The sequence below is a fragment of the Ceratocystis lukuohia genome (assembly GCF_044167205.1).
Source record: "Ceratocystis lukuohia strain C4212 chromosome Unknown Supercontig5_pilon, whole genome shotgun sequence".
NCBI lineage: Eukaryota > Fungi > Ascomycota > Sordariomycetes > Microascales > Ceratocystidaceae > Ceratocystis > Ceratocystis lukuohia.
This window is the reverse complement of record NW_027263524.1, coordinates 3,331,166-3,357,448: the sequence shown is the minus strand read 5'-3', so window position 1 is coordinate 3,357,448 and position 26,283 is coordinate 3,331,166. Positions and strand designations below refer to the sequence as shown.

The window sequence follows — 26,283 nt, the reverse complement described above, 5'->3', positions numbered from 1 at the left end:
AGCCGGATGCTGCGCCTGGATTCTTTCCCTCTAGGCACTTTGATGCATTATTTCCTCCTGATTCCTGGCGGGAGTGTTGCAGCAAAAAGCCGCTGCATTGTTACATCACTCACTATATTACTACATTGCTATGATGACCACCTCGGCATAAACGCACCCAAGCTACCAGCATCTGGTTCTAGAATCCTTCTTATCCAGCTGTATGGTGGCAGCTTGCTATGAAAACAGCACATTGGCTTAGCCCTCGCAGAGCCCCTGCTTGCTGAGTGGCAGCAGGCAATGTTTGAGCTCGAGCAAATAGAGGCACTCTGGTCTCAAACTGGCTGTTGAATACTCGGCATTCCCCCGCAAATAGCCGTGAGCTTTTCACAGTGGCCCAATCGGGCCGCCGTCCATCGCAAATCTGGCGGCTAAACCCTGGTCTATGCTCGATTTTTGGGCATCGATGTTTGAGCAATGCTACTTTCACATGAGCCCGCTACGTTGGGTATCGAAAGATTTAGTGAATGGAGCAATAATTCTGGCGCCACATGCAAACACCCATAGTACGAGTCTTGTTGTATATAGCCTCTTTGGTGCATTTCTGCCACGACTTCCGCCTCTCCGTCTCATGGCTTTCTCAGCCATTACTCTCTCTTCGCTCTTCCCATGCTTTGGGGGGTTGATACCAGAGATCCTCGTCTAAACTGGCCTGCGTAGTATGACAGGCGACCAGATGGTTGTTTGCTTAAAGCGACTGGAAGAGATCGCGGCACTTCCCTAGGAAGAAACGATCGTCTTCCGCTCCTAGCGACACCGAAAAGCCGCACGAACCACGGTACATGTGCAGATCCCCTCCTAATTCGCCCCCCTCCATAACCTTATGGTTAACATGAGGCAGCGGACTAAGAACACGAAAGAAAATTTAGCCGTCTATTTATGAGGCACGGCAGAAGACATGCCCGGATACCATACTCGGACAACACACCGTTGGCTTTTGACTCCCACTTTTCAGCCTGTGGCTTGTTCAAGATAGAGGAGTGGCTCATGAAGGCTTGGGCTTGACCGTAGGCTTGGTGCAGCAGCTATATAGAGGCTATTGGCTGTTATAAAACCACCTGGCAGGCTCAATATAGGCCCTTCTCCAGGGTGGGCTTCGGCTGAGACATGTTACTTACGTACTATCGCCAGGGGAACGTGTCTTATCAGGTCACATATATATATATATGCATATATGCATCCTAATGCTCGTCATGTTGCCCAAGGCCGAGGAATACCCTGATTAAACCACGTGTATGTCTTCTAAAAAGCCCCGTGGCTTACCATCTTATCTATTCATGGAATGGGACTCAAATCGAAGACGGGGCATGCTATCGTGAATTCCGACAGCGACCCCCATGAATAGATTACGATGCGGCAAGCCTGCTCTGAAGCACTCCATTTTCACTGTCTCTGGTTATGTCTGAACTAGCGAGTAGCCCGGTTCAAGAGCTGACACTTACATGCAGTGCACATGGGCGCTCTAGAAGTAGCATTGTCTCCGCCTGCATTACGACAGTTAGCACAACGTGGCCAAGCCGTAGTACTCTATACAGCATAAAACAAACGAAGCCTTGTCCCCTCTAACCACTACAACAAATATTCAATCATGCCTATAACAACGGATATATAGCAACGTAGCATGGCTTTATTGGCCGTACAAACCTAAGATGACGAGCCATGAAATAAAGAGGCGTATTTCAAAGAAGAATCTTATCACTTGATCCCGACAACGCAGCCTGGCCTGGCCAGAGACTTTGCTTCGTGTCATGTGTACCCAACAAGCCAGCTCTCTCTGTCTCAGAATCAGCGAAAGCCACGAAAAGACAACCCAGCAAGACCCAAAGACAACATAAGACAAAGGACGTCAGCAGAGACAAGAACCAAGTGTTCATGGAAGGGGCAAATAGCAACATTCGATTCGCTAAACTAGAACTAATCTCGATGTTTATCCAGTTTCACTTTTAATGCCCAACATAATAAAATTAAAAGTCCAAGTGGACTTTTCCAACTTTTAGGGTTTCTAGAAGCTCGTCCAAAGCCGCTCCCATATTGTCTTCTTGGGCGCTGTCTGGCCCGGCTCAACCTCCATGGTCTCCTCTAAATCACGTCTCTGGCCTGAGGCGAGGTCGATCTCGTCGAGTCTCCAAAAGTGGGTTTTCATAAAGTACTTGGACAGCACAAATATCAGAGGGAACAGCGGCAGCAGAATATACGCATCGACGAAGTCGCCTGCTTTGAACGGCGACAGAGTAGCCCAACCCTGCACAAACGCCAGGAAGATGTTGGCACAAAGGCCGAAATACGCATTGTAAGGATACCACATGGCCCGAAATGGCAGCTCATCAGGTGAGTGGCCCTGTACGGCCCAGGCCTGGCGGAAGCGAATGTGGATAAAGGCAATGGACCCCCACACAAGGAAGGTCGAGACACCACTCAGGTTGACAATGTACGAGTACGCCTTGGCCGCACCGGTGCTGATGTTCATCATGGAAATAGAGCCACAGGCATTTGCCAGCACGATGGCCGGGATAGGGACACCGCGCGATGTAGTGTAGCGCAGCACCCTCGGGGCCTTGCCCTCGTGGGCCATGAAAAGCAGCGTTCGACTGGCGATGAAGATGGAGCTGTTGACAGCAGACAGACACGTGACAAAAATAAAGGCATTAATCAAGTGCACGCCGCCATGCCAGCCGGCATTTTGGATGGCGATAGTCATTGGGCTCTTGAGTGCCCGGGACGATCCATTGATCAGGCCCTCGGCGTTCCATGGGCACGTCAGCCCAAAGAAAAGCGCAGATCCCATGTACACAAAAATGATGCGCCAAAAGACCTGTCGAATTGCTAGTGGCACGGCCACGCGGGGGTTCTTGGTCTCGGTTGCGGCTACAGCTACCGACTCACAGCCGGCGTAGAACGTCGAACAGAACACGAAGACGGTTGCGACTCCGCGGAAGCCATTGCTGAATGCTCCCGGGTCATTCCAGTAGTGAAAGCCAAAAGCCGGCACACCCTTGACGCCACCCGAGACATAGCTAGAAAGGGGGGGTGGAGGAGCGGTTGTTAGTGATGGAACGGCTGGAGCAAGGATAGGGGTTGACAAAGACGCAAGCAATTGCGAAAGGACAAGGCGGGGGGGGCAAGGAGCATACATGATGGAAAACAGAAAATACGCAACGAGGCCAACGAGCTTGAATAGGGCAAGCCAGAACTCGGCTTCGCCAAACGTCTCGACGCCCAGAAGCTGGAAGGCTAGAAAAGCAAACTGTTTGTTGTGTGTTGTGTTAGCCAGTCAGACAGATTCTCTCGGAGTGTTGATAACGCAGTCTCCAGTCTTCTCTCTCTCTCTTTCTGCCTCCACGTTGCGCCACACTCACCCAGAAAATCAAAAAGTACCCCCACAGCGGCACCTTATCGCTCCAAAAAGAAAACAAGCTGCACACAGTGTTGTATTCGTTTGCAAGGACCGCCACCCAAATAATGAAATAGTTCCAACCCACGGCCACACCAAACGCCTTGTCGACGAATCTGTCGGCCAGGCTGGTAAAGGCACCACCGCTGGGGTAAAGCGTGGTGATTTCACCGAGGCTTTGCATGATGCTGTCGTGGGGATAAACGGTTAGTCAAATGGAGGCACGCATTCTGGGAGGGCTTCCTAAGTGCCGATACTATCTTACCTAAACGCTACTATGCCAATCACGCCAAACCCAATTAGCAAGGCCGCCGGCCCACCGTTTGCAAGAGCACCGCCTGAGCCAACCAGCAAGCCTGGGCCTATGATGCCAGCCAGCGCCATCATGCTCAAGTGGCGTGTCTTGAGCCCTCGCTTGACACCGCTGTGAGGGTCAATGGCCTGGAAGTCTTGGGCACTAGACTCGGAAAGCGGCTCGGCGGCCGGGGCCACGAGGAATTTGTGATCGGGATCATCTGTAGCAGACATTGTGGACGGGGGGGAAAAAGGGAAGAGAAAAGGAGGGGAGAACGACTGCAGAAGATGGTGACGAGTAGAGACTCGACGGAGAAAGAAGGGCAAAATAAAAAGAATGGGGAAAAGCAAGAGAGGGCGAAAGTCACCGCGTCTTCTTCATCGTCCCTTGCCCTTCCGCTATAAACGGGCGGCCGCGTCTCTTTATTCTTATAGCCCAATAGCAAGGCGGGCTTTTTTTTTTTCTTTTTTTTTTCGGGGGACCCTAGTCCGTATAACTGCTCTCTGTAACTGTGACTAGTCCTCTTGCTATAGTGCTACGCTTGTGCAGCTGCGCTAGTCCTCTTGCATCATCGATATCACATCACATTTTTCCTTATTTTACTCGCACCCCACCAGCAGAAGCAACTTTCGAGCAAAAGGGCGCAACAAAAGCTCGAACCAGGCTATAGGCTATTTATACTGGGCTCGCCTCTTTTTCAATTTCCTTTGCGGGCCGTTCTTCGCAGGCTTTACCTAAGCTGCTAGTGTTCTAGTGTTCGCATGGCCTCTTGTTCCTACGTCTTAGCTGTCGACGTTTTGCACACGGATGGCGTCATTGTCGACCTGACTAGGAGGGGCCACAAGAGAGAAGAGGGGAGAAAATGATTAGAAGAGTAAGAGCAGACAGCAGAAGAGGCTGGGAAAGGGCGCCACTAAGCGGTAGACAGGTCATGCTCTCTGGTTTGGGACTTTTTTTTTTTTTTTTTTTTTTTTTCTTTTTTTCTTTCGCGCTCTTGTCCTCTTGGCCAAGCAAGCACAGCACCAGATTAGACAGTCCTAAGGAAGAGCATATGTACGGCAGCACCATAGGTTTGTCTTGAAGCGACATCCACAGCATTAACCGGGTCACAGAAGAAAACAGAAAAGTGACGCCAAGAGGATTCCCGTGATGGCAGGCTGGAAAGAGTTTAGGCTTGCTTGGCTGTGTGCATTGTTTCTTCCTTCGCCGGTATAATGAGGCCAGCTGCCGACAAGTGTCAGGTGCAGGTGCCGAATGGCAGATGGCAAATGACAGTTGGCAGGTGGCATGTGGCAGGTGGCAGGTGGCAGGTGGCAGGTGACAGGTGACAGGCGACAAGCCCAACAGTAGGAAGCACTTGGTGAAATGTGCAGCTCGGCCTGGCTAAATCCATAACAACATCACACCTAAGCAAGCACCAATGACAGGATATGGCCAAAGATTAACGGTCAAAAGTCTCCCCAGCTATCAAGATCGACAAGCTGCTCCTCTCTTGCCCTCGCAAGAGTCCCGCTCAGGTCCTCTGCTCTCTATCAGCTCCATAGCCGGAAATGCTAATGCTTTATCTACTAGTAAGGCACATGAAATATGAAATTTTCAGACGCGCACGGACTGTAAACTAAACCCTCATACAATAGGTCATTGTGTAACCGATGCCAACAAGACGAACTCTTACGTGGGGCTTCCCAACGTACGTTCCTAGCCATAGGACTAGCAGAGTTCATGCCATCATAGAATTGGTACTGACAGCATGCGCACGGCGTTTAGGCAGCCTTTAAATCCGCTCGCAGCACCACTTGCCAAGCTCCATTGACGAGATTGCTCCCAGCGTTGGCCCGGACCCTAGGCTGCGGCCTGCTTTTAACCCTAGTGTGCTCTATTGCCGCCTAATAGTAGTACTAGCCCCGCTCTTACCACCTCTACACCTGCCAAAGGGCTGTCTGTCACTGGAAGCATTGAAAATGAGCACAAGAAGAATATGGCCAAGATCAGCTTGCTGAATGGATGCCAAGCTAGAGGAACAGCTAGCTGCGGCATGGGTACTTCCATTTTTACTATAGGTTCTATTCATCCAAATGGCCCGCTCTGCTTAGACTGTCATGAATCTTAGCATTGCGGACAGAGTCGCTGCTTGAGCTGTCCCACACGCTGATGGGCCATCTCACACGCCGCTCTTGGTGATTGCGAGTACAGTACTACGTTCTTTGGCTTTTGGGCGCCTGGAGAGGTCCGGTGGGGTGGATCTTAAAATTGCTATGGACCACACCTTTCCCAGGCTTTCCAAAATATTACTAGATAAGAAGGTTATTAGGAGGGATTGTCAGCTTTTGAGTTAGATGCTCACTAAGACGCATTCTTGGAGCTGTCCCTCATAATGGTCAATCTACTAATGTAGCCCTATGGCTGGAAGGATTTTTACTTGCACTCACCCATTGCTAGGCATCTCATCATCTCCAGACACGTGTCCACCCTAAAACTTTGGCCTCTATTTGAACACCAGCTTGCATATTACCAACTGCAGGCATCATCCCACCGGAGACCATCTATATTTGGCCAGAACACTGTTCCACCCCGCCCTGAACTGTTTGGTCCACCAGCTGAAAGAACCCCAACCCTCTATTCTAGAGCACGGGCTGGAAAAGGATGAGGATTCATGAATCTTTGATCCACTATCCAAGGTATAGGGCTGCTGGTGGTTGGTGATCACTGATTGCCACCGGAGGGTAGACATCTCTACCCTCGTGAGTAGAGTCATCATCGCCCTGCACTTGGTTCTGCCCACGAAGACATTCTACAACGAGCCAAGGCTCCAGGGGAATGGATTCCTATATTTGCACACATACTCCCTCATCGGAATGCGATACGAGATGCTCATGTTTGAGACCCGGCATCTCTATGATAGCTCCATAGCCTCCCATTTCATATTTTTGGCTCTTTAAATATTGGCCAGATTATTTTTGGTATCCCCCCAGTAGCTGATCTAGCGGCCTATGGCTCTAATTATCGCGGAGTTCCCGTCCCGTCGGCAACAGCTTTTTGCATACCATCAAAGCTTGGTGGAGATGATACTGTGATTTACTCGATATTTGGCCCACTAAGTGAAGCATAACGGCCGGCGAGATCCATGGCCGCTTGTATGAGTCCCGTGTGGGTAATTCTTGGCAGATTCCTGGCCTCGGCGCTGAATTCATCGTGTGCTTTCAACATCTCCTTTGTCTTGGTGTAGTTCAGGCTTCCGATGTAGATCTCTCCAAGGATGGATGCAAGGCTCCCTGGACGTATGCTTGTAGCTGCTTCTACGCACCCTTTGAAATCCCTTCCAATGCCTTGATGCAGTATATTTCGACGAGATACGTCTCATTGTGGGCCATGTAGAGCTGGCCAAAGAGTTGGCATGTCTGCGGCATCTTGGTAAAAGATTCTCCGAGATCCTCTTACAACTAAACAAGGCCCTGCTTGAGCAAATCTCCGGATGCTGTCTTCTTTGTTTCATCCTTACGCTTGCGATAGATTTGTAATCTAATTACAGGATGTAAGACGATGTTCCGCCGCGACATTTTTAAGGATTTTCAAAGACCTTTCTCCGTGCTTTTGTGGCCCTTCGAAATGACCCAGGTCTTCAGTAGACGGTTTAGATAGGAAACATTGAAGCATCTCTTCTTCCAATCCACTTCATTCTTTGTGCATCGGCGGTTTCATTGTATTTTGCGTGGCAGTCTGAAAAGTTGCCACAGCGTCTTTGAAAGCCTGTATGTTGTCCTAATTATGGCGTTCATAACTGGATGCATGTATACCCCTTGCCAAGATAAACTGCACCATGATCGCTAGCTAAGAATATAAACCACCTGTTGGTGGTAGTTTCTCACAGTCGACGGCGGCTGAGCCCAGTGTAGTTTATGGTTATTTTGGACTTGGAGTTCTGAGCTTCAGATGATAAACGGGAGGAATAGTCTTGGCCACGCTGTGACGCTCTCTAGACTCGACCCCTTCGAAATGTATGATAAATAAAGCACCTTCTAACTCATGTTTAGTCTTGTTAAATGGCTCTTATCTGAGGAACATCTGGCTAAAATGGCATCTAGTTGGTTCAATCAAGGGATGGTCTTGGGTCTTGTCTGAAAGGACAATCCTAGATGACAAGAAGAGCAGGGCTACTCAGGAACGAGCGCTTCCCCTAACCAAACTTAACTGAGTTGTTCTTTCGTTCAAGAGATTTGATATTAAAAATACTAGTCCTAGCTGTGCGTTTCCATTCCACTCAGTGTATCCAGCACAACTCTTGGCTGATGGGAGGTGAAATAGAGACGGATCACTATTATGATGGACCAATGGTTACAAAGGAGGCTCCAAGCAAGAATCAGGTAATGATGTAGGCTGCGTGTTTAGGATGTCCCTGATTATAAAGAGAGCTTATTTGGCTTCTTCGTTTTTCATTTTCTTCCCTAGAGTCTTTTACTGTAACCTACTTCTTCAATTTTCACAATTTGGTGCTCGTAACAATGAATGCTTTCCTGTAGACTGTAGACTGAAGCTGCTTCACTCTTTCAAAATATACTCATTTCTTACAACAACATATTGATCCAGTAGACTAGATCCTTATGGATGAAATAAGGCTAGGTTTGCTACTATCTCAGCTTTCTGCTTTGGTATTTGCAGCCTCCTCCGTTAAAGAAGATCTGTATTGTATCCATTGTTGTACTTACGAGCATCCCGATTCGTATCCTTGTCCCGCATCTATGTCAGTGATAAATAGCACACAATCACGGGTGGATGGACACACTAAGGCTCGAGCAAAGCATCACTTACTTCTTCTTGGGTTTCCTGTTTTCCTGGCTATTTGTGAGAATTCCTATTCGCACCTAAAAGTCTAATGCCCTCAACGCCAAGTAATTGAATCAATCATTTAACCAATTTAACTAAGATCTAGCCAATCAAATAGTCATATATTGTCAGTAACCTAAGTCAGGGATACCAGGAGTACTAACCCTAGTCCAGTTCGCCCAAATGTTAGGGTTAGATACAGACATTCAGGGCCTTCTTCCAAGGCCCATAGTGACGGATATATAAATTTAAATAGAGAAGCTAAAAATCATCATGTAGACCCCAGTTTACTATTAACGACTTGAACGTGTACACAACTCAAAAGGGGTTGAAAAATAAGCGAAAAGCTTTTGACGCAGAAGTTGCTAAGCAAAAGGAGCGTCTTCGACGAAGTCACACAGCAAATTGGCTTGGCAATATGCCTCGTGAAGCACCATATGCCTGTTGTTGATATTCTTGCTAAGCAACACCGGTATATTGCAGGTGTGCAGGATTTAGGTCTGCCTACTTGTTTGATTTGATCTGAATATATTTAGCGTCTACTAGAATCACCAAAATCAAACGACGCTCTGCCTTGCAGCAATGGTTCAGCAGCAGGATATGGAGACAATTCAAGTCAAAGCAAAGACGGAAACACGGCAAATGACACTGGCGATCTCACCAAAGAAGGCGCCACAGGAGGCACTGTAGCAGGCAGAGGGAAGAAAGGGAGGGGAGGAGGCTGCATAACAGAGTAGACTTGCTTGAATTGAGGAGGAAAGGGACATTGTAAAGTGGAGCTATTACGACGATTTGATTGGCTGGACTGTTGTCAGTCAGGTTGGTTATGTGATTGGCTCAATTACTTTTGTGTGGGGCATTAGGAAATCATCAACGTGCGAATAGGAATTCTCATAATAAATGGCCCAGGCCACCCACCACCTGTCTTTCATAATAGATTCATCTCAGAATCCATCTATCCTGCGATTATTGCAGAGCCTCTATATCTGCCCCTCTGCAAAGACTCTCCAGCAATGCCTTTCTGGACGTGTGATTTTGAAAGCTGCTGCAGACCGGCTGTCCGCAATATTGGCGACTGTGTCCTTTGTAGCCGTCACATATGCTCTCACCATCTCCAGCCTGAGTTCCACAACTGCCCCCAGTGGAAGGTCAGTTGATTTGCTTCCCAAATGCCTTTGCCTGCTAACCATGTAATTTTTAGGATGCTGACGCTTACGATCCTATAGCCCATGAAGCGGAAAGGCATGAACTCACGAAGCTGATTGAGACAATCAATACCCCTGCACTTGAGGCACGAGCTAGTCATTTACGCCAAGGAGTTCCCTGCTCTGTTCCTAAACTTCAGTACGACAGAGCAACAAGAAGCTCTGTGATGGGAGGCATGAACTATCACTTTGAGCTTCACTTTGATGACGGCGTCAAGTGGGTGGCCCGCATCCGCAGGTTCAATACTACGTCTCCTCCAAAACCAGTGAGAGATTATATTTTCCAGAGTGAGGTTGCAACCCTCATGTTTCTGGAACAGACTAATGTTCCTGTCCCAAAAGTCTATGATTTTATGCTTGAGCACCCTGACAACCCTGTGGGAGTTGGCTTCATTCTAATGGAAAAAGTACCTGGCAAATCTTTAAGATGGTGTAGTGCTACCCAGAAACAAAGGGATAAGGTCATGAACCAACTCGCAGACGCGTTTATAGAGCTGCGCAAACACCCCTTTGACCTTCTCGGCTCTCTTGATAGCCCCGGCAAGCCCCATGTCGGTGCGTTTGCTCGGGAGTCTCTCACTGACTTCAAACAGTCTGAAATGCATCCCAGCGGGCCTTTCTCCTCGTTGGAAGAATATCACAAATCCTCAGTCCAACTCGTTCTGGATTTAATCGTCCGAGAGGAGCTGTATTCGCAAAAAGCAGTGGATGCCTACTTAATCCACCGATATCTCCTTGACATAGTGCCACGTGTGCTACCTGCATCTGACGATGAGAAATTCTATTTGAAGCATGCGGACGACAAGGGGGACCATATCATGGTTGATGAGGAATTCAACATCACTGGTATTATCGATTGGGAGTGGGCTCATACTGCATCACCTGCACACGCCTTTAATTCCCCCATTGGTCTGTTGCCAGTCGCGGACTTTTACGATGGTAAGAATGATCTGGGCGATGATGAGGTTGTTTTTGCACGCCTGTTTGAAGAAAAGGGCCACAAGGATCTGGCCCAGTTCGTCTGGAACGGCCGGCTCCAGCATAGATTCACTTTTTGCTGCGGGTATGATCTTGAAGACTGGGATGGTTTCTTGGGCCTCTTTCAAGGACTTCGAGATGCCGTGGGGGTACATGGGGGCTTGGGATGGGATGAGTGGAAGAGTACTGTATTGCAACTTTACAAGGACGACCCTAACCTCCAGCTGCTGTTGACTAGGTCTCATTGATGGTATGATTGCTAAGAACCAGAACGATACTTCCTTGGTCCATCTGGCAGCAGATGAAGTTGATTTAAATAAAAGAAGATGTCATAGCATGTTGTGACTCTGCTATATTTGTTCCTGTAGTATTCTTGGAGTTGGCCAGAGATACTGCATCAAAGGAGAAACAATACTGCCTCGCATAGTATAGATCGACGTGAACCAGAGCAATACCAGTCGTGGCAGCCTAGTCCATCCCCAAATTTTACAGCTCCAAAAACCTCCCGCTCTTTCTTGCTACACGATCGTTGTTAAGGCCATACCTTGTTGAGAATGCTAGGCATAGCTGAGCCAGGATGTTCCTACGGCTTTCTACTTGAAACTTGATATATTTGACGCCTGCAGGAATCACAGAAATTAAAAGACGCCGAGTTGGGCCTGGTTCCGGCAGGTGGCACATGGCAAGTGGCACATTACATGTTTAAGCGACACGACACAGCCTGCCAGGACGCCTTCCATACCACACCACGGCACTACTCTAGATACACCTTTAGTTGCTGCAGCGCATTAACCCCTAAATCCCTAGTTCGACTGCGCCCATAGCGGCAACAAACCCAAGCAAACCGCTAGACAAACACCAATGGTCAAATATGGCAAAACGGTAGCAGTGAAAAACGTGCCCCCCCCCCCCCCCCGAAAATCTATCCCAGGTCTCCTGTTTTTCATCTTCATCTACTACATACATAGCCAGAACTACCAGCACTTTGTCTTGTCAGCCGGCAAACTAGCGCCAAGGGGCGCGTAGAATTTCCAGATGTGCACGCACAGACCGTAAGCTCTCATACATTGGTCCATTGTGTAACCGACACAAACGAGATGAAATCTGACATGGGGCTTCCCCAACGTCCACATAGATATGCTTACAGCCCCCGGCAGCCATAATAGACGCCACCATTGCTGACGCAAACTTCCGCTCGTTGCATTGCCTCCGAACGGCAGCGTGACAAGGACAGGACACGCCTGCCTGTACAACCTCTATACACATGCACGTCTTCAAACCCATCAAGCTGCCCCCGCTCAAGACACCAAGTGCTATAGATGAGGGACCAATGTCGGCTGTGGATTGGAGTCCTTTTCAGAAACTCCGCAGTGGCATGTTGAGACATGAGACATCAGTGCTGCCATGTCTACTTTACACCCAAGATAGAATCCACAGACCCAGCCAGCTCAGCAGATCTGCCAGCAGTACACGCATAAAATGGCTCTGTAGAGAACAGCAAAACTCTCTAGCTAGCTGCGGGTTCAAGGCAGCACTTTTCGCTGGATACTAGCAGGGGCGCTTAGCTTCATTTAAAACAACTAACTTCTTAGCGCAGCCAAGGCAGCCATGAAGGCTTAGTGGCGCGTCCTAGCCTAGCCAGAGCAGACGTCATGCCACCATGAAACCACCACTAACAGCTTTTGTGCGCTGTTTAGGCTGCCTTTATATCCGTTTGCAGCAGTCTATACCAGAGTCCATAGCAGGAAGCCCTTCCCGAGAATCGTCCCAGCGTTGGCCCGGACCCTAAGCTGCGGCCTGCTTCTAACCCTAGCATACCCTAATGCAGCTTAGCCGTAGGATTGGCCCCGCTTTTACCGCCTCTGCGTCTACCAAAGAGCTATCTTAGCTTGAATCCCAACATTATTGTCCCTTTATGATGTATGCATTTGGCAATAAATGGATGGGGGGGGGAGCTTGGATCGAGAAGTCGAGACCCTCCCTTGTTTTAAAGCTTGCAGGCCGGCTGCTGGCTCTATGGATGAGGTACTTCTTGAAGCGCCTGCACTCTCCTGTTTGCCGTACATCCTCACGTACGTACCTCTTGTACATCTGTCTCTGCTCTCCTGATCGGGATAGGGTTGTTTGGTTTGGATGACGACGATCACGTGCCATGCGGCTCAGCCAAAACGCCTCATTAATATTTGCGGTATCTTAATTCTTTTTTTTTTTTTTTTCATTTTTCGTTTCAGTATCGCGATATTTTCTTTTTTCTTGGGTCTTGAACTAAGTCATTAGTCATTCCCTTCCCCTATTGCTGCCTTGACTGACTGCTTAACCCATCCTTCTCCTTCGCGACCGCCTCCCGCACCAAAATCAGGGCTTTGCTCTTGTCCCAATCCTCCCGAGCTTCCGGCATTTGAATTCGAGGATAAGCCCGCTTGATCGCCGTGGGAGACGCTCGATTTCAGGGTTGTACCACTGCAGCGAGCGACGTTGGGGGGGGGGTTTATTTTTAGTCTATTCCTTGCTCCTTTCCTTGTCTTCACCAACTCGTGCTCATCCTCTCTCCTTCTCTTTTATATTGTCTCTACTCTCCCCCCCCTCCTTCTCTTCCCTCCCTCCTACCTATCCCAAATAGAGCCCCCTCGACTTGCACATCAAGATGACCTCAGCCTCCAAGAACCCCTTCCGCCGCAGCGGCCTCGGCTCTCCTCCACCCCCCGCAATCTCCACTACAAACCTTGCCCTCCGTCCGGCTCTCGTTTCGTCCAGCGTCTTCGACCCCGATGCCGATACCACTGCTTCCGAAGCCTCCGATTTGTCAGCCTCGACCCCGCGTTCCAAAACCTCGAAGAAGGTGCGCGTGCAATCGCCGCCTCCATCGCCCCATATTTCCCAGTCGGTTCTTATAAGCCGCAAGCGCTCACCTTCGCCCTCGCGTTCTCCTTCACCTCCTCTTGCTACACAAGATCCGGCCCCTGTTTTGGCCCCTGCTCTTGACCCCGATAGCCCCGTCGATCCGTTTGATGCGCAAATCCCGGATCAAGAGAATGACGACGACGATCAGGACTCCACTCCTGAGTCTACCCCCCGCACTGCCGGCCCGCCACACAATCCGTTCAGCAAAACTCTGCAGGATATGAAGAACCTGACCAGTGAAGCCCGAACTCCCACCTCTCCCAAAAGCGCCAGGGGCCACTCTGCAAAGACCTCCCTTGATGTGCAGGCCTTCCAGCGCTTGCTATTGACCGGCTCAACCGGCCTGGACCAAGCCACCTCTCCACGCCCCGCTGCGGAGTCCCCGGCATTCGAGTCCGCTTCCTGCTCGCCATCCCGTAATTCTCGGTCTCCCCCACAGATATCCCCTCGTGTTCCAAATGCCGAGTCTCCATCATCACCTCCGCCCCAGCCGTCTGCCCCAACCCACCCCCACAAAAAGCCGCCTCCACCGCCTAGCTCCCGGCATGGGCGGTCTATCAAAAGTGTCGATTTAACGCACATGGCAACGCCTCTGACGTCTCCACAAAGACCGTCCCCTACCCTGCCCTCAGCCTTGAATTCTCCCCCAAATCCAGCGGTAGTCTTGGCTCCCGGTAGGCCCGATCCTGGGAGCCGAGCTCCGGCCCCTCCGCCACCACCTAGACGCATGCAGCACAAAGCAGCCATTGTGCCCTCCAGAATTGAGGAGGCTCCTGCGAGCACCCCTACCACTACAGCCCAACTCGAAATCCCCACAGAGCCCTACGCATCGGGTGCAGCCAGCCCGACCCACGACGAGATTGACCTATCCACCAAATTTCCCGTGCTTTTTGCTTCTCTTCGTAGCCCATTAACCACAACGCCGCTTTCTCCGGCCTCCACACTCCACATAGCAAAAGTCAAGCCTCAACCACCCCCGACGCGCAACCCTTCCGTCCGCCGCCCGAAGAGTCTTGTCCGCACAGCCTCGGCAACTAAGCCCGAGCTATCTCGTAAGCCCTCCAACGCAAGTAATCGTAGTCATGCCCCGCCACCGCCACCAACACCCCGTCAACGCGGCTGGAGCAAGGGCAGTGCCGATGGAGGGGCTGCTGGTGCCAAGAAAAGTGCCGACTTGCAGCCAATCATTACGTCAGATGCGGAGAATGACATCCTCGCAGAGATCAATGCTTTACAGAAGGAAGTGGAAGCGGCGATGAAGGGCGGCAAGGTATAATAGAACATACAGCAAACTAGATTTAAGAACCGTAGTAAACAAGCTAGTGGTGGACGTACCCTATGGATTTCTCACTAGGAACTTGATTGAATTGTGGTATGTAACATAGATACGTTAGGCGTCAAGTCAACACTCTGCATGCTTGTATTTATCCACTAGGGTTGCATTTACTAGGGTTAACCAAGAACTTGTTATCGCCGTCATTATCATCAAGATCAGCCTTTCTCCAAGCTTTCTGGACTCTCAGTCCGGCAGCGGACAGTGGGTGAGATCTCCAACGGAATCCTGCTGGTGCTACGTGTTCGGATCCATCGAGCGTAGTTGCAGAATTGGGCAGCTCCGCCGGTAGCCGGGAAAGTGCCCCTCGTGTGTGAATAGCCTAATCTGGATGGGAGAAGTAATTGCAGATGGCGGATCGTCGTGCGATGGCCGGAGAAGGGCACAAGACAAAGATGGCAATAGAGAAGCCTTGCACCCCTCAAGTATAAATAAACAGACTCGTCGCTTTGAGGGAGCTTGCTTCTGAGATGTGAATTAAGCTGGTTATTTGTTGTTGTTGTTGTTGTTGTTGTTCTTTTCTAGCTACCTGACCCTGACGTCTATTTTCTTTCCACACTGCCCAACCCATATCTACCATCTGCTATGGCTGCTACGAAGAAGACGATGCTCCAGCTCTTGGAGGAACAAGGTGATTAGTTGCCGTCTCCCCTCTCCATTCTTACCCATCGCCCCTTCTCTTATCCACACCCCATCCATGCTGACTCAATGTAAGTCGATGTCGATGTCGACTGGATGGATCCGGAATTTATCCGGTCTAATGACAGGACCTTCCACGACATGACAAGCAACCAGTTTATTGTCGACGCCCAAATCGGGCGCCCGGAAAACAGGGATCTGATTGTGCAGGCTGCCCAGGAGCTTGGGACCAGCGACTGGCTGGCTGTGTACACACGTGTGGTATGTATTTGCAACTTTTGGACACACGCATCTCCTGCACCAGGGCTGACCAACCCCAGGCTGCCAAACTATGCGCAAACAACTTGCCTTACTTGCGCGGCCGCGTATTCCTGCAAACCCGCCCAGCCGATGCCTTCGATGCAACTGCCACACTCAAGTATGCTCGTCAGATCGCTGCCGAGTTTGCTCGTCTCGGTGTCGGCTGCGACCGCTATGCCATCAAGATTCCAATCACCGGTGCCGGCATGACCGTTGCCAAGGCGCTGCGGGCTGATGGGGTAGCTAGCCTCGGTACAGTGCTGCTGAACGTCGACCAGGCTATTGCTGCAAGCCAGGCAGGCTGCTACTACGTGAGCCCTTACTTCAACGGTGAGTAAAATGGCTTCCTATGCAACTACAACCAGAGAAACGAGCTAATAAAATGCAGAAATCAAAGCCCATGTCGACCGTGCCGTCTGGCCCGAGCTTCGTGACCCGGCCGCCGACCACCCAATGGCTCCTCGTGTCGCGCAAATTTACCACGTCTACCGTGAGCTATATGCCTCGTCAGGCACCGAACAGCCGCGCGTAAAGCTAGCAAGCCTGATATCCATGGCCGAATGCATGGTTCCTGCGGAGCTAGGATGTCACAGTATCACGGTCCCGATGCCGCTGCTGGTCGAGCTTGCTGCTACACCAGCAACAATGGAGGCCGTGCGCGTGAAGCCTGAGCATCCGTATGCAGCCCCCGCAAAGGGGCTGGCTCATCGCTTGGAGGGCTTGCTGAAGCGGGATCCACTGCGTGAGAGCTGGGATGGCGTCTTGCCGAGCCTCGAGACTGACTATCTGGCGGATGGGGGCAAAGCTCTCGATGAGGCGGTGGAGAAGGACACGGAGGCGAAGAAGCGGCTGGACTTTGCGCTGGAGTTTTTCGATGAGGCGGAGAAGCGCAGCAAGGAAGTTGTCGAGGCTGTGTTGAAGGCAATGTAGAGACTAGATTGGTAGTTTGAACATGACATACGGTGAAATTATAAAGAGTCTAAAATAAATAATAGCCAAGAAATAAAAAGCCAAGCTCCGCCGTTTATGCAATTAAATATCCCTAAAGCATAGCCACAACTATACTCCCTCAAATCAACTCACCATTCAATTCTGCTACTCAAACTTCTAGTTTCCTCCCCCGATAATATGTATATATTCATGAGCACCCTCATGAGGCAAAGTCCCAGCTGGGCCCTGTTGTGGACTGGCTGTGGTGTCCTTGGGTACTAGGCGGTTGCTGGCGTGAATGGGAATGCACACTCTGTGCAAAGGGGATGCCCTGATCGTGGGTATGATACAGAGACGGCACCTGGGTTAGGCTCTCGCTTTGCTGGTGTTGCTGGTGGTGGTGGTGGTGGTGGTGATGGTGGTTATGTGGGTGCTGATGCTGCTGTGAAGGCCCCATGCTTGCCACATAGAATCCATCTCCAAGCTGCGGGCTCGATATGCTCGACCAAGGCGAAGTTTCCGATGATGGCGCCGGGAGTTGCTGTGGCGGAAACAAGTTCAAAAACATGGGATCCGCCTGCTGATGTGGCATCGTAAACTGTCCTCCTGGAGATGTGCTTGCCTGCAACGGTGTTGCCATCTCGCTGTCCTGGCCTGTGTCGTGGTGCTGCTGCTGCTGCGGCTGGGGGTAGTTGGAATACCGGTATCGCGTCTGCGGGTGTGGCTGTGGATATGGTTGTTGCGCATGCGCTTCGGCAACACCCCGGGTAGGCGATGAGCAGCCCAGGGGATCGTCTGGCCCTATAACACCCTCCATTGTAGCCCTGGCAAATTCATCCGGGCCCGGCTTGTGGTGTGCATTCAGCATTTCAGCTTGTTCCGAAGGAGAAAGATGATAGTCTTCCTCGTCGTCGTGCATCTTGGGCTCGCCGTTAGCATTAAGTTGGCGGCCCATGGCAAGCGCGGCATTCTTAATAGCTGCTGCATCGTTCTCGAAGTCGTAGAGCAGCGAGAAGTCGTCGGCCTTGATTTTCGGCTGCTGAATGGGCTTGCCAGCATTGGCAAGGAAGTAGTTGAGCTGGACAAGAATTTCGTCGCGCTCGGCGAGAAGGGCACGCGCACTTGCTAGCGCTTGGCGGCAGCGTGAATTGGCTTTCCGGTGCTGGAGAGAGCTCTCGTTTGTTACGACGTGCTTTGAAAGGCGTTTTGTTTCGGTAAATGCGACATTGGGTAGTAGCGAAGCAAGCATCTATAGAGAGGGTGAAGGTTAGTGATTAATGTTACACAAGGACTCGACATTCTATATAACTAGGGAAGGTGCTTTTGTAAAGGGAAGGTAGTTGCAAGTAAAAAGAAAAAATGGAAGGAGTTAAAGGCAAGATAGGTAATTGCCTGAAAACACATCTGGCAATAGTCATGTAGCACAGGGACATCAACTCACCCCTAGATTAAATTTAAACGACTCGCGGCGAGATTTCTCAAATGTCCGGTGGTGTAAGCGTTCTTGGGAGGTGAATTTTCGGATTCTCTTCTTCTTAGTTGAAGCATTGGGGTTGAGGGCGGCGGTCGGTGTAGTTGCGGTGGCAGAGCTGGTTCCGGGAGGGGATTTCCCCTTTCGTAGAGTGGTACTTTTCGACAGAGAAGGTGGAAGTGTATCGTCATCTGAGTCATCGGAGGGTAGTATGGTGTTGGCAACCGATACACAAGAGTTGACAGACTCTTGATGATGGTGGTATTCTGTAGCAGCGGCGGAGACGGAGGGGGTAGTGTTGAACATTGGGTATTGAATCGATATCAACTTGTAAGAAGGGCTAAGTGCTAGGGGGGGGGGGGGGGTTCAAGGTGTCACAGGGTGGTCACACTTCGGCCCAAAAACCGGGAAAGGGAGAAGAGGCAGGCGACACACACAGAGACTGGGATATGAGGCGTTGGGAGTGTAAGTCAAAATTGCACCAAGGAGGATTAGACTTCAGTTATACAAGGATCAAGGTTAAAGGAGGGAAGAAAAGGGAAAGCCGGAAAGAAGAAGGGGAAAAGAAAAAAAAAAGCCCAAGTGGTTTGTAGTTCGTGATGGGAGATGTTGAAGGAAAAAAAGACGGTTGTAAAATGAGCGAGCGGCCTTTTTCAAGAAACAGAATAAAAGGAGACCCCAAGAAGCAACCCACGATAACAATAAATACGCTTGAAGTAGGATCTACGCAAGTCTGCCAAAACTCCATAAGTGTGGATGATGTGTTAGCTCTCGTTTAAATGCACGTAGGAGTGACTATGGATCTTTGTAGCGAAGACGTGGACAAGAGAAAAAATCAAGGGAGAAGGGAAAAAATGCAAAAATATAAAAGGGGAATGGGGAGACTTGGTAAATCGAGGAAGAGGATGGGAAACCCTCGGAGCCGGAGCGATCTGGGCATACACGTCAAGTCCAAGTCAAAAGCAAAAGCAAATCCGTAGACCTCCTCCATAGCCGTGGACATTCGTTAGCCCGATGAGCTGCATTTCCCACTCGTTGGCAGAAGAAGCGAAAAGACAGAGAGGCAAGAAAACACAAAAGAAACACAGTAAAGAAAATATTAAAGACAGCAAACCACAGCAATATAAGAACAACACCGCCCCGACCAATTGGTGAGGATGCATTCCTTTAATGCAGGGCTGCTGTGTTTCTTGTCTTTTTTTTCTTTTTTTCTTTTTAAACATACGCTAGGGTTTGCGAACGAGAGCCAGCAGCCCTTCTAATAAATACCATTAGGGTATATTATTGACAACTCACCACAATGTGTTGGGTTTTTAACCAGGTCAGAGCCCGTCCCTCGCCCTCCATCTCCTTCCGCCTCTCCCTCTCTCTCCGTTCTTTCCGAGACAAGTGCAGCCCTCCGTTCTGTGTTTTCCACTGTGAGCTGGCCAGTATGAAGGATATGCGGCCATTTGACTCAGCAGCAGGCAACACATCCCTCCCGCCGCCCTGCTCTTTGTTTTCGACCCGACCCGACCCGACCTGGTCTCGACTTCTTTGGTTTGTTTCCCACCTTCTTCTCAGCTTCCATTCCCTCCTTTTTCTCTCCTCTTCGCCTTGTTTTTTCTTGACTAGGTGGTGCCAGGTATTTGGGACCGCCTTTGTTTCTCTAGCAGAGGAGAAAGTACCCTGTCCATACACCCCCGGAAATGCATCCATCTCCCCACAAGTCGGATAGATTTGTGGAAGGAAGGAATAGACCGCCTCTTTTATCAGAAAAATACAACTCGGCAATTAATGGCCCAATACATTGTATAGTTTCACACCTGTTACGCTGTTCGTGTCATATGGAATTATGTGGAACCATAGGGAACTAGAAGCCGGAGCTACTAGATAGCAATGGATGAAAAGGCCCTTCGCTCTGACGGGTCATGAGCTTTGGCGTCATGGGCAGGCCTGCCCTGTGGTCAATAAAACCCAGCTTGAAACAGGGCGTATGTAAGAATGCAGCCTGGGAGAAACAAGGGGATGAAGGAATAATTCAGGAAAGGTCCTAGCCCCGACATGAGTGCATTTGTTCAATCGCGGTAAGAAACTAACAGCAGACTGTCGTCTGTCAACATACGCAACGTAGATGGGGTCTTTTTGGGGCATTTCTCCTAGCTTCACCGACTCGAAGAGTAGATTAGGAGTGAAGGGCGTGGCCATCGCGTCGAGACCTACCCACTGAAGCGTTGATATACGCTTGGTGACCTCAATTACCTCATCTCCATCGCTCGCTGTTCAGGTCTCCTGACCTGGTGTTTGCGCCAAGGGCGCCTGTGAGCTGCAAGAGCTACCAAGGGTGCAATGGAGTCGAACTGGCAGGAGGGTTATAAAGGTGCTTACGAAGCACAAACCCCAACGCCGCCCTAGGCAGCCTTGCCGTGTTCGGATGCGAACTCAGGCATCTGAGGCCGGTAGTAAGCTGACTGTTTTGGCCTCAGGCATCCACTAAAAGCGAGCAGTCGCAGGCATATCCAACTCGCTGCCGTCTCTAGCACATACGTTAACAGCAGTAAGCCCCTCTCCAACTGAAGAACCACGTAATACCGGCGCTCCCATTGTTGTTTCTGGCCAGTAAGCACGCCCTCAGCCTTATCGAAGATCCTAGGATTCAGACTCCTTGAACGGAGGGGAGATTCGCTAACCTACTGCCAGCCAAGTGAGCCATGGTGGCAAAATCCCATGCCTTCAGAGCCAGTTATGACAACATGTCCCCACGTCTCTAGTAAGCAAAGCGCAAGAATAAATGCGCATCTCCCTCTCCAATGTTTGGTTCTGGAGTTGCTCGCCAGCCCCGGGGCTATTATGATGTAGACTTTAACTCCCAGGCTTTCCCTAACATGCATTTAGTGCTGGTAGCCTTGCTGAGCTCCCCACTGTAGATAGCCCACAGCCAAGCTGAGGTGCGTGAGCAGTCCCTATTTTGGAGAAGCCAGGCCAGCAGCATCTTGAGAACTCATATGCAAAAGCGAGAAACGGAACCCCCCCTAAAGGTCAATACTCGCTATCAACATGGCTGCGAGCAAAACTTGCGAGTTCCGCTGCAATACTAAGAACGCCCAGAGACGAGTAGCCTTGGTGGGGTTCGGCTAGCTGCTTTCTGCAAAGAAAGTGATGGAGAGACACAGCAGTTTTGCTTGAACTCTCAGATCTATCGGGTTTGAGGCTAGGATCAAAGTCTCGAAGTCGTTGCTCCAAATGGGCCTTCTCTTGGTGGTGAACCTGGGATAGCAAGACCTCAAATCGAACTAAAGTTTCCGCAATAATGGGACGGCCGTGGCAAAGACGCGAGTAGACAAGCTAGAGTGGGGAGCTGAGGTTGGCGTATAGTCGAAGACGAGAAATAAAAGAGAGATACAGCCACAAAATGACAGAAGAGGCAAGAGTAGGCGAACAGGCCAAGCGACGAAGTAGAAAGAAAAGGGCAAGGGAAAGAGTTGTCTTCTCTGCGCAGCACAATATTAGTACAGAAAGTGCCTGCTACTACCAAGGTGCCCTTCGCCTTAGCACCCTTGTGGTTACAAGTAGACAGACATCTAGACAAACATAAACCAACCGGTAGACTGTACTGCATATGATGAAGTCCTAGACCGGTGGAATGTCAAAGGCCAGCCTCAGTCTCCCTTGCTGGCACATCGCCAGAACAGCAGACCAGATGTTTGTCCCAGAAATCAGGAGCGGAGACAGAGCAAGTTCAGCAGGCACTTGAAGCTGATGTCTACTTTTGTAGACTCGTTAGTAATCAGTGTAACTTGAACATTCCCAGAGTTCGTTCATAGTTGGTTGGTCAACAAACGCCGACTAGTTGCTTTAACGTTTATATTAAGCCTTCGACCGCGCTTTCGTCCGTCTAGGGACGACTTTCAGCTCGGCAAACTTCTCCGATAGATGTGATGATGTGATACAAGTTAGTCACCTCTCAGCGTTCCTGGTGGCTCGCAGGCGGCAACGCGCTTCCCTCGGCCCGATCAACAGGGGAAGAGGGTTAGTCGCTCTAGGGTTTGGGAAATACAGGTTCCGGGAATAACACGGTAATGTCTGGCTGGCTTTTCCTATGGGGCTCTGACTGGCGAATGGCGTCGCTTGCTAGATGCAGGTGGGTCTAGTCTGATGTTTTAGCAACTTAAAAGTGGGTATTAAGTCTTTTTTCGGTGATTTTATTTGCCGACCACGCTCGAGTCACCTCGCCTATAAAAGGATGGCAATTGCTCACCATCAAATCCATACGAACCTTCTCTTCATCACCACTTTAGACTTTTGCAAGAACATCCACATCAACGTCTATATCCACTTACACCTGCAAATCTACTAGCTCGGGAGCACATATCCGAGACTAGCCCTTCATACACCACATATCTTACACACAGCAATACTCATACATGGTCATTTCGGCTTCCCCATAGAATAGTTAATACAAAAAGACACCCTCTCCCTTTCCCACGTAGACTGTAGAAGAGCTTTATCACGAAGCTCTCTTAGAATTAAAACGGCTGCTTCTGCTTGGCCGTTCCGCCCTTTCTCTCCCTTTCCCTTTCCTCTTGCCTGGTTCCTTGCTCATCGCTGTCGGCATTCCTTGTAGTGCCTTCTCAGTGTCGGCTTGGACTGTCGCTCATACACACATTCACACTCGCTCCTTGCGTCTGCCCTCACGCTTTCTCTCGTACTTGTGCCTGCGCTTGCGCTTGTTCTAGTATGTCTACTGCTGCCGCTACTGCTGATGGTGGCGCTGGTGCTGCAAAGCCTGGCGCCGTCCAGTCCGTTCCGGCTGACTCTGACGTCCACTGTGCTGCCTCTGACTGTGAGAAGCAGCTTCAGCCAAGCCATGCTGCTTCTCGGGCTGGCGATGCTCCTGTCTACAGCGTCTTCACGCGTAGTGAAAAATGGGCGCTGACTACCATTACTATTATGGCGGGCTTGCACAGGTACATGTCTCCTGTCGTCCTTTTCTTTGCCTATGTCCTCCTATTTGCCTTTGTCACTCACACCCTCTCTCCTGGCCACTTTGATCTTTCCATTTGTTCTTGTTACTTGGCCTTGGCCTTGGCCTTGGGAGTTTCTCCTTGTGTCTTTCTCTCCATCATTCGCCTTGCTCCCTTCTCCTCTGCTCAACCCTCTCGATATTCGCATTTCCATTGACTGTTCTCCCTGCTGACAATGTTCTCTTCGATTCTCCAGTCCCTTCCCGGCAAACATTTACCTTCCAGCCATCCCCAGCATGGCCACCATCTTCCAAAAGTCTATTGGCGAGATGAATCTCACTGTGACTACATATCTTGTCTTCCAGGGCTGCGGTATGTCTTGACTCTATTTCCTTCGTCTACTTTTTGGCTCTACCCTCCACGAGCTCTTCTAACCTTATACTCTCCTCAACAACACAGCCCCCATGTTTTGGGGCCCTCTGTCCGATCGCTATGGCCGCCGCCCTATCTTCCTCTCTTGCCTTTCTGTTCTTGTCGGAGCCTGCATCGGGCTCGCTCTATGTCCGACAAATGCCTTCTGGCTGCTTCTTCTGCTGCGTTGCATGCAGGCTGCTGGATGTGCCAGCACTGTTGCTCTCAGTGCCGGTGTGATTGGTGATATTGCCACACCCGAAGAACGTGGTGGCTTTTACGGCATTAGCAACATCGGGCCTATGGTGCGTGTTTTCCTGCCCCTTTTTTTTATCAGAAATCCGCTCCTACTAACACGATCTTACTTGTTACTTTAGATCGCACCCGCCATGGCCCCAGCCATCGGTGGCGTCCTATCACAAAACCTGGGCTGGCGCTCTGTCTTTTGGTTTCTAGTCATATCCGGCTCTCTCTGCATCCTGTTGATTGCCCTGTGAGTCAACCTTGTTGTATCACTGTAAGGGCAAAAGAGGCGGCCCGGCAACAGTAGCCCTTATTAAACATTTCCATCGGCTAACCTGCCTCCGAACACTCTAGGTTCTATCCCGAAACTGCCCGCAACATTGCTGGTAACGGTTCTCCCAGTGTGTCTCTAGTTTACCGTGCCTTCATCCCAATTATCGGCCGCGGCCGCCTAGGCACCGCCCCTGCCCTGTCTAAGGCTATACGCATACCATACACAAACCCATTCACTATTTTCCTATGCCCCGACGTGTGCGTCATGCTGTTGTCTGCTGGTATTATCTATGCTACGTGGTACACCGTGACGGCCACCATCTCATCGTCGTTCAAGGAAATCTACGACCTCTCCGAGGCAGAGATTGGTTTGTGGTATATCCCCGTTGGCTCTGAAATGGCTGTTTCGTCGGTTATTACTGGCAAGATCCAGGACTGGGACTACCGAAGAGTCAAAGCCCGCACACCACCTGGCACGCCACTGCCGAAGGAGCTAGCTCGACTTCGCTTCACGCCTATCTATGTTTGTGGTTTCATGGCTGCCATCTGCAGCTGGGGATTCTGCCTCGAGTACAAAGCACCCAAGGCGGTGCTGGGAGTCGTGTCATTTTTTAGTACGTTTCTTTTGGCCTATCGTCGCTATGCTTTCCCTTGTGCTAACTAAATGTCTAGCCGGATACGGAATGGTCTGCGTCCTTAACAATATCTCTACTCTGATGATTGATATTATGCACACACGTAGCTCTGCCGCTACAGCCTGCGTATGTACCCCAGCATATCCTCACAGCACACAACCATACATCTCAGACAGCTAACATTTGATTCGCCGCTACAGATCAACCTTGTACGCTGTAGCCTTGCCGCTGCTTTTGTCGCCGCCATTGACCAAATGACCACGACTCTGACGTATAAATGGAGCTATCTCTTGCTCTCTGGCCTTTGTAGTGCTACGTTTCCACTGCTCTGGGTCTCGATTAAAATCGCGCCACGGTGGCGTATGGCGCGTGAGGCTCGAGAGACTGAAAAGGCTGTTGAAAGTAGTAAATCTTAGTAAACCTAGTGAGAAGCCAGTGAAATCCCTTCAAGCTGCTGAGCCAACTGTACCGAGGACACACTGCTTTTGCACATTCTCGCGGATTTGTGTAACCTGAATGATTCCAGGGTCCCACCTTTCCATTACTTCCTAACGTCTTGTGTAACAATGGCGGCAATCTTTCAAGACGCTATCCAAGATCTCCGCCAAATCCTTTTTCATCCTTTTTTTTTCTTTCTATTTATTTCGTCTCTTCCTAGAGCCTTTCGCTATTCTTAAAGTTTATTTTTTAAGTTTGTCAGCAATAATACGACAACTTTCTCCTAGATAATCAAAAAAAATATAGTCATCTTGGCCCTCTAAAGACTAAAAAGGTGACGAACATATATGAAATAGTGTATGTTGACAAGAACGAGATTCGAACTCGCGCGGATTGCTCCACTGCGAAGCTTCCTCCTAGAAGGTGGGAAACCTGAACACAGCGCCTTAGACCGCTCGGCCATCTTGCCTTTTCATATTCGGCGGAAGAAGAAGGCCGTTGTATGGGGCTTTGTTTTCAAGGTGGGACGGCGGACCGGAAAGACTAGCACTAGACAAACTGACCGGCAGGTTCTACTAGATCTCAGGGCGCTGCGAGGTCCCGCGAAATGATACAGTGGACCGACTGGCCAAAGCGGGCTGCAATAGTGCGGATCTGCTGGTTCCCGAGAGGATGATCTCTCTCTAACGGCAGTGAAGCGCCGGGAGAACGGCGCATCCAGAGCCAATTTCAATAATTGCATAAGAGACGATTGCTCAAGCACTGACCACCATAGAGAGAAGTCAAGGCTCCCAAAGCCATTCTAGGCAAACTAGATAAAAGGGCTCAGCTGTAGAGTTTCGGCAGCGCGCTCCAGATGAGACAACAACAGAATCAGGGCGAGTAACAAGCTTACTTAGAAGCATACGCCCTACTCTCGCCCAAAATCTGTGTTCAGCCCTGCGGAGGGTCAATTCTGTCCAGTAACCAATACGGCATCGTTTGATCTTAGTGATTCCGGTAAACGTTGGATAAACCAATTCAAATTCAAATTCCAC

At 50.1% G+C, this 26,283-nt stretch overlaps 6 protein-coding genes across 6 annotated transcripts; 4 read left to right on the top strand and 2 right to left on the bottom strand.

Moving 5' to 3' along the window:
* Nucleotides 1–2,041: 2,041 nt before the first annotated feature.
* Nucleotides 2,042–3,958, bottom strand: HOO65_050723 (amino acid permease; the record flags this gene model as incomplete). Its single annotated transcript, XM_071003273.1, has 3 exons — nt 2,042–3,283; nt 3,462–3,618; nt 3,696–3,958. The coding sequence occupies 3 exons, from the start codon at nt 3,956–3,958 to the stop codon at nt 2,042–2,044; spliced, it is 1,662 nt and encodes a 553-aa protein (XP_070858782.1).
* Nucleotides 3,959–9,918: 5,960 nt separating this feature from the next.
* On the top strand, nt 9,919–10,977 carry HOO65_050722 (udp-n-acetylmuramate--l-alanine ligase; the record flags this gene model as incomplete). The annotated part of the gene is made up of 1 exon (XM_071001003.1): nt 9,919–10,977. The coding sequence occupies one exon, from the start codon at nt 9,919–9,921 to the stop codon at nt 10,975–10,977; it is 1,059 nt and encodes a 352-aa protein (XP_070858781.1).
* Nucleotides 10,978–13,373: 2,396 nt separating this feature from the next.
* On the top strand, nt 13,374–14,906 carry HOO65_050721 (uncharacterized protein; the record flags this gene model as incomplete). The annotated part of the gene is made up of 1 exon (XM_071001002.1): nt 13,374–14,906. The coding sequence occupies one exon, from the start codon at nt 13,374–13,376 to the stop codon at nt 14,904–14,906; it is 1,533 nt and encodes a 510-aa protein (XP_070858780.1).
* An 837-nt stretch (nt 14,907–15,743) lies between these two features.
* HOO65_050720 (Transaldolase) lies at nt 15,744–16,832 on the top strand (the record flags this gene model as incomplete). Its single annotated transcript, XM_071003467.1, has 3 exons — nt 15,744–15,863; nt 15,923–16,232; nt 16,291–16,832. The coding sequence occupies 3 exons, from the start codon at nt 15,744–15,746 to the stop codon at nt 16,830–16,832; spliced, it is 972 nt and encodes a 323-aa protein (XP_070858779.1).
* Nucleotides 16,833–17,052: 220 nt separating this feature from the next.
* Nucleotides 17,053–18,609, bottom strand: HOO65_050719 (uncharacterized protein; the record flags this gene model as incomplete). The annotated part of the gene is made up of 2 exons (XM_071003342.1): nt 17,053–18,081; nt 18,274–18,609. The coding sequence occupies 2 exons, from the start codon at nt 18,607–18,609 to the stop codon at nt 17,053–17,055; spliced, it is 1,365 nt and encodes a 454-aa protein (XP_070858778.1).
* Nucleotides 18,610–23,019: 4,410 nt separating this feature from the next.
* Nucleotides 23,020–25,151, top strand: HOO65_050718 (major facilitator superfamily; the record flags this gene model as incomplete). Its single annotated transcript, XM_071003244.1, has 8 exons — nt 23,020–23,249; nt 23,503–23,618; nt 23,706–23,962; nt 24,035–24,150; nt 24,255–24,787; nt 24,846–24,934; nt 24,985–25,017; nt 25,119–25,151. The coding sequence occupies 8 exons, from the start codon at nt 23,020–23,022 to the stop codon at nt 25,149–25,151; spliced, it is 1,407 nt and encodes a 468-aa protein (XP_070858777.1).
* Between the last annotated feature and the right edge of the window lie 1,132 nt (nt 25,152–26,283).